Here is a 7,621-nt window from a genome sequence, read left to right on the forward strand (position 1 = left end):
ATTTATAATACCTGACATGGGCCTGAGCATGGTGGGCCTTCTCTGACATTTACCAAATTAGGTAATACGATGTTAATCGGCTGATTATGTCTTAATCATGTACTTATCCTTACTAATCATAATCGTCGTTCTAATAGTTCACCTAATGGCCGAGCCGAGACAACACGGCCGAAACGTCCTCTCTCGGCTTCTGGCCGAGCCGATAGGGGAAGAACACAGTTCTTAGTCCTCTATCGGACCGAAGTGGTATTCGAGCAGTATCATCTGATAGTATATGGCATGTCGGTCCACGTGGCCGATCCACGTGGCCGAGCCGAGATGTTACCTGAGCTACGTCAATATCTGATAGGACATGACGTGCCGGTCCACGTGGCCGATCCACGTGGCCGATAGGGTCCTTCCGGTACACAAGCCCCCCAGCCTTGAGGAGTGTAAGGACGTAAAGGGTAAAAGTGACTTTACATGTTATGACGGTTGAGGTGGAGTGGGGAATTGTAACCGTCGGGCATTAATCGTGGGGTGTTAACGTGGGTATGCGGAGGGTTATAACCGTTGGGTTGATAATGGTAACGTAATGATGAGAGGGATTTGAAAAGTTGAAGCCCATGGATCGTTGGATCATATTGATCTGACGGTCCCTAGGGGAGTAGCGGTTACCATTTGTATTTTGGAAACACTATAAATAGGGGTGGTGGGGACCAAACCCTAATGTGTTTACTTGGTGATAGCGTGCAATTGCTTCGAGCTGACGTAAAGATCAACCTTGGTTGCGAGTTCTTGACCGAAGCCGACATCCGATTTAAGGTATGTTTTGATGGCTGATTTGAATATAGATGTAGAGGATAGGGTTTCTGAGGCGGGTTCTACTGGAAGTAGTAGAGCTATTTCTGTCGAGGTGGGTTCACGTAAGCCTTCTCACCCAAGGGTCTCAGACTCGGCAACACAGAGGTCGGTTAGCGTAGAAATTGTTGAGGGGTTCGAGCAGTCACGAAGTATGGAGGAGGCTTCTTCTCTCGAGGTGACCGAGGGCCGACCGAGTACTCGCCGAGTCGGTTCGACTTCGCGTCGGTTCGGCCCTATAGAAGTTCCTGGCTATAGGTGGGTTCATGGGGAGGTGGGGAGTGTATTTTCTTGGCATACTGACAAGAGCTCAATCGCTGTGCTGTTCGACACGGAAAATTTTGTTACGCTTCCAGAGCGTGAGGTACCATCTGGTTTCTTTTTTGACTCGTGCCGGAACGATGGGTCATGGGAATCGGATTTTGTTTTTCTTGGCCGAGGGAAGTGTAAATACCACTTCTTTTTTGTGTACGACTACTTGTTTCGTGATTTGGGGGTGACTCTTCCTTTTGACAAGTTTTTTATGGGTGTGCTTCGTTTGCTCAACGTTGCACCGGCCCAGTTACATCCAAACAGCTGGGCCGCGATGCAAGGATTTCGGCAGTTGTGTCTGACACTTGGTATCGAGCCGACTCCCCATTTGTTCTTGTATTTTTACTCGTGTCGGCCTACGAAGAAAGCGAAATGGCTGTCGCTGGTTCGGGCGGAGCATTGTTTACTTCAGCCGTTTACTACCTCCTATAAAGGATTCAAAGTGGGATTCTTTAAGGTGATGATTCGGCCAGAAAACGGCAACAAGTATTTTTTTGATGGTGCAGGGAATGCCTTGTTTCCTTTATATTGGACTCGGTCGCCGAGAAAATATGACGTGGTGTCGAAGTCCAAGATGCCTGCTAAGGAGAAGGCTGACTTGGAGGTGTTGGAGAAGCTGCCACGGCCGTTGTCGTGCCGAGATCTTGTTCGTCTCGTGAAATCAGCCCAGCCTGTTGATGATTTAATTGGTATAGTGTTTGTCCTTTATTTAAATTCTTGCGTAGCCATTGATTTTGACTAGTGTTTGTGCAGGTATCATGGCGAACTACGACGACGAGTTGGATATTCGTGCCCTGATCCAGAGCCGAGTTGTAAAGCAATCTGCTCCACATGGGGAGGACCGGGCTCCGGCACATGAGACGGCTCGGCCTCAACCGCAGCCAAGGGAGAAGAGCAACTAGGATGCCCAAAGGGCGAAGAGCAAAAGGAGGGCTGAGGCTGAGGCCGAGGCGCGCCGGCAAAAACAACAAAGGTTGCCCGCTCTTGTGGCTCCTCAGGGGCTTGTGAGTCCCAACTTCTTGGCCTCGAATGTCAGTGCCCAAGATTACTTGAGTCAAGACCTGACTTCAGAGATGGGGCAGTCCATACTGGGACAGATGACCGCGTCCCATAAGTGGACTTTTTTCTGTGAGTTGCAGGCTCGGGCCCTGGCTTTGGCTCAAAGCATTATGATGCAACCAAGCGCCGAGGCTGACGGACTGCGCCGACAGCTGGCCGAGTCGGAGAAGTCCGTGCAGGAGACCTTGGCAGCTCTATCCGAGGCACAAGGGCATGGCAAGAAATGCGAGGCGGAGCTGGATCGTCGGAGTCGTCAGAATGATGACCTGACCTTGAAGGTTCAAAGGTTGGAGCATCTGCTGAAGACCGAGGCTGAGAAGTCGGCTTTGCTCCTGAAGGAGCTAGAAGCCGAGAAGAAGGAGTTCGGCTCATACCGGGAGAGGGCCAGGAGCAAGGTTCTTTTTCAGCATGAAGCCGACTTCGCCCAAGCGGCTCGGCAAGCTCGGCATTTTGGGAGTTTGCCTCAGGACTTTCAATTTGATATGACCATGGACTTCTATCGGGGGAAATATGTCAATTTGACCCAAATCCTGTCGAATGAGCAGCCGGACACTGAAGTCCCTGTTCGTCCTGAGGCCGCACCGAGTGGAGGCGGTCACGTGCAGGAGGAAGTGGCCGAGCAGGAGCCTTCAGTACAAGGGGAGCCCGAGGCACAGGCTTAGGGTGATTTTCTTTTAATTTTGTATGTTGGGGCTGATAGTGCCCCGTTTAATCTCTTGTAGTTCCGGGCCGTTAGAGCCCTTTTGATTTGTTAATGCAATTTCCTGCTTTTATCAGTGTTTTCAAGCGAACAGCAATATAATAAATTTGCCGAACGTAGTATAGTTTATAATAAATTGTAAAAGTCGCATCCTTAGCCGAGAGTCGTCTCGAAAAGGAAGACGAAATTTGAAGTCACATCCTTGGCCGAGAAACATCTCGGGAGGGAAGACTTGTAAATTGAAACGAAAGCCACATCCTTGGCCGAGAGACATCTCGGGAGGGAAGACTTGTAAATTTTAACGAAAGCCACATCCTTGGCCGAGAGACATCTCGGGAGGGAAGACTTGTAAATTGAAACGAAAGCCACATCCTTGGCCGAGAGACATCTCGGGAGGGAAGACTTGTAAATTTTAACGAAAGCCACATCCTTGGCCGAGAGACATCTCGGGAGGGAAGACTTGTAAATGGAAACGAAAGCCACATCCTTGGCCGAGAGACATCTCGGGAGGGAAGACTTGTAAATTGAAACGAAAGCCACATCCTTGGCCGAGAGACATCTCGGGAGGGAAGACTTGTAAATTTTAACGAAAGCCACATCCTTGGCCGAGAGACATCTCGGGAGGGAAGACTTGTAAATTTTGCATGAATATAAAGCAAGACATAAATAGTTGAATTGTATTGTTATTGATGATTGGATGCCTCGTTAAAAACCTTGCCGGCCAAAAACCTCTTTTCACATTTTTTCTAAGAGGAAAAAAGACCGGTTCAAGGAAAAGAGTGCACCGGAAGACATTTACACATATACATGAAGTGGAATCCTAACTGTAATAGGTCTTCAAATGGATAGAATTCCATGTCCGGGGGATGATCTTGCCGGACAATTCTTCTAACTTGTAAGAACCATTATTAAGGGTGTGTCTGACTCTGAATGGGCCGTCCCAATTTGCCGCTAGTTTCCCCTCGGTCGAGCTTCGTCGCGCCGAGCCAGTTGATCGCCAAACCAGATCGCCAAACCAGATCACCTTCTTGGAAACTCCTTGGTTTTATCTTGGAGTTAAATCGCTGGGTCATTCGTTGTTTACACGCTTCAACGATGACTTGGGATTTCTCTCGGACCTCATCCACGATGTCTAGTTCAGCTCGGATTGCGCCATCGTTAGACTCCTCATGAAAGTATGTTCGTCGGAACGAAGGTTCGCCAACCTCGACTGGAATCATAGCATCCGTGCCGTATGCCAGCCGGAACGGAGTTTCCTTTGTGCTTGATTGAGGTGTGCACCTGTATGCCCAAAGAACTTCAGGAAGCTCTTCGGCCCATAATCCCTTTGCCGTGCCAAGCCGTTTCTTCAATTCGGTGAGGAGAACCTTGTTAGCAGCTTCGGCTTGACCGTTGGACTGTGGGTGCTCGACAGAAGTGAACCGGTGTCGGATGCCAAGGTTTTCAAGAAAGAAGTTGAATTTCTTATCCGTGAATTGCAGTCCATTATCGGAGATGATTGCGTATGGGATGCCGAACCGGGTGATGATGTTTTTCCATACGAATTTTTGAACATTAGCTGCTATAATGGTAGCTAGCGGCTCGGCTTCGATCCACTTAGTAAAATAATCAACGACCACTACCAGAAACTTGCATTGACCTTTAGCGAGTGGAAACGGGCCGAGAATATCAATGCCCCATAAGGCAAACGGCCAAGGGGCGCTGACCGAGTGGAGCTGCTCGGCCGAGGCATGTATTAGGTTGCCATGCTGTTGGCATTGCTTGCACTTCTTCACATATTCGGCGCAGTCGGTTTTCAAGGTCGGCCAATAGTAGCTGTTGAGATTTCCGTTGAAACACTTTTGTTAATATTTGTAAATTCGTTTAATTCTATCAACGGTCTCAAACACGGCAAGTATACCGGCCGTTCAAGTAGTAAAAATATCGTATCCACAGGGATTAGAAGGTAAAATAAGCATTTATTGACTATTCGTGACTAAAGAATAATTCCAATTTGTAGTTTGTCATGTGAATGTGAATTAAAGATCATGACTACTGGAACGAAAGCTATAAAAATATTTGTTTGAGAGTGGAAAAGGTTAGAAATGATATTGTGGTATTGTGAGGTTGTGGGGGTCAGATTTCACCAAACGTAACACTAATGTATCCTTAATCTCTTGTTACATACATTGCTTAGTCAACCCATAAGTTTACTCAAACCTAATCCCTTAGAGAAAGAGACTAGGTGCGGACATTGAATATCAATCCCTTGAGTACCCAATATCTACACCCGCATTACGGGCTAGGGTTTAAGACTACTAATGGGTCAAGCTCTATCCCTAGATACAATCTCCACTAGGCATATGTTCCAGAACTAGTTTCAAGGGTATTTCCCAATACTCAATGGAACCTTAAATCATGCAAAGGGTGATCAATCCAAAGCAAGCATTAAGCGTAGAAACGTACACAACAAAGAATGAAACAATACATATATATATCATTGAAAACGTAAGGATTACAATAGAGTACGTTGGTTACATCTAACCCCACAAAAATGGGTGGAACCACTCAACAATGAGGGTAAATACAAAATAGAGATGAAAGGAGAAGTGAAGAACCGAAGGAAAGATCCGCACAGGAACGATCCCAAGCCCTGGGAATCCCTTCCGCAGCTCCTGGAGGCGCCCAATGTGTGAATGAGGGTTTCTCCCTCGAAAATGGCTTCAAATACGAGCTTGGGAGATCAGATTAGGGTTTCGCGCCCGGCGTGTAAGTCTTCACGCCCGGCGCATAATCTTTTGAACACTTTCTGCCTCATTGTAAGCCCGACGCAATTCCATTTTACGTCCGGCGTAATGTCTTCCAGAGAGTTTCAAGCCTCTCTGTCTCGATCACGCCTGGCGCGGGTAGTTTCGCGCCCGGCGCATGTGTAACTTGCAGAAATTGAATGCTCTGCTCTTCTCAAGCCAGGCGCGGTTCATATTGCGCCCGGCGCAGCCACTCTGCTCTGCTCCTTAGCTCCTTAGATTTCCAATCCTAAGGTCTTCCATCCTCAATTCACTAGCTCAATACCTGCATAAAAAATGAGTTGTATTAAGGTATTGTTAGCTGAATTTGGGTTAGTTATATCTGCACGCAAAATGAACCAAAAAGAGAACAATTATATTGCAATGGTTCAAAGGATGAGTGGAATTTGTTCAATAAGTCTCATCCAAAAAGAGGTAAAATTGAGACTTAATAGTAGCCGGCTCTCAGCACTTTAGCAGCTAAGGTTCTTGCACCTGAGTGTGATCCACAAATTCCTTCATGAACTTCTCGTAGAACATAGTCGGCTTGTGGCTAGTCAAGGAATTTTAATAGGGGTGTAGAAAACCCTCGTCGGTATAGTTCATCGGCAATTACAGAGTAACGTGCTGCTTGAGTTCGGACTTTCTTGGCTTCCAACGGATCAGACGGTTCAGAACTGTTGATGATGTAATTAATGATGTTGGTCATCCATGAACTTGTCGGTCTTTCAATCGGCATGCACTCTTGTGGAATACTTGATGCAGGTAGTTCCAAGTGAATGGTTGACCGAAGCTGCCTTGGTTTTCGGCTACTAGCTAATCGGGCTAGTTGGTCAGCTCTCTCATTGTGACACCGTGGTGTGTGTCGGACTTGTATTTCATGAAACTGATCCTTCATTGCCTTGAACATGTGGTGATACTTCAACAAATGCGCGTCTTTAACTTGAAAGTTGTCATTGACCTGTTCGGCCACTACCTTCGAGTCAGTCCAACACACAACTTTTGTAGCACCCATCTCGGCAGCCAACCTCATGCCGGCAAGCAAAGCTTCATATTCTGCTTGGTTATTAGAGGTCTTGAAGCCGAATCGCAACGATTGTTCAAGGGTAATTCTGGATGGGCTTTCCAAGATTATGCCGGCACCACTTCCTTGTTGATTGGACGACCCATCCACATGCATAGTCCAAGCGGTATCTTCAAACTGGCCGAGTGGTGACAATTCATTAACGAACTCGGCTAAGCTTTGTGCTTTGATGGCACCTCGAGGCTCGAAACGAATATCAAACTCAGAGAGCTCAATTGACCATGCCATCATTCGGCCGGCTAATTCTGGTTTTCGCAGTACTTTGGCAATCGGACAATCTGTTCAGACTACGACAGTGTGACTCTGAAAGTACTGACGGAGACGCCTAGCCGCATACATGAGTGCCAACGCTACCTTCTCTAGCAATTGGTATCGCCGTTCGGCATCTTGCAACACTCGGCTAATGAAGTATATCGGTTGCTGTTGTCCGTCATGTTCCCGTATCAAGCCGACGCTTATGGCTTCGCCCGAAACCGCCAAGTACAGGATTAGTTCTTGGCCGGATGTTGGCTTGGTCAATACCGGGGGAGTGCCGAGGCATTTCTTGAAAAGTTGAAAAGATACTTCGCATTCTTCTGCCATTGAAATCTGTTTGCCTTTTTCAGAAGGCCAAGGATCGGCTTGGAAGTCTCGGCCATACATGGTAGGAAACGAGATAAAGTTGTTAGTCGACCAGCTAACTTTTGGACCTCTTTCAAGTTGTTGGGCAACCGGAGACTAGCAAAATAACATTCCCTGGCCGCTTTCTGATCTGCATGTACTGTGATGATTCAGCCTGATTCAGAAGGAAATTTCATGGCTAAGTGCGGGGTTGACACAATCGCACCTAACCTGTTGAGGGACGGTCTTCCAAGAAGAATG

General features: G+C 47.3%; 1 protein-coding gene across 1 annotated transcript; it reads right to left on the reverse strand.

Annotated features, from left to right (window-relative positions):
- Positions 1-6,229: 6,229 nt before the first annotated feature.
- LOC145952521 (uncharacterized) lies at positions 6,230-6,988 on the reverse strand. The gene has a single exon (XM_083064895.1). The coding sequence runs from the start codon at positions 6,986-6,988 to the stop codon at positions 6,230-6,232; it is 759 nt and encodes a 252-aa protein (XP_082921021.1).
- Positions 6,989-7,621: the final 633 nt, after the last annotated feature.

This window comes from Cajanus cajan, chromosome 10 (assembly GCF_000230855.2).
Source record: "Cajanus cajan strain Asha chromosome 10, NIPB_CcT2T_4, whole genome shotgun sequence".
Lineage (NCBI taxonomy): Eukaryota > Viridiplantae > Streptophyta > Magnoliopsida > Fabales > Fabaceae > Cajanus > Cajanus cajan.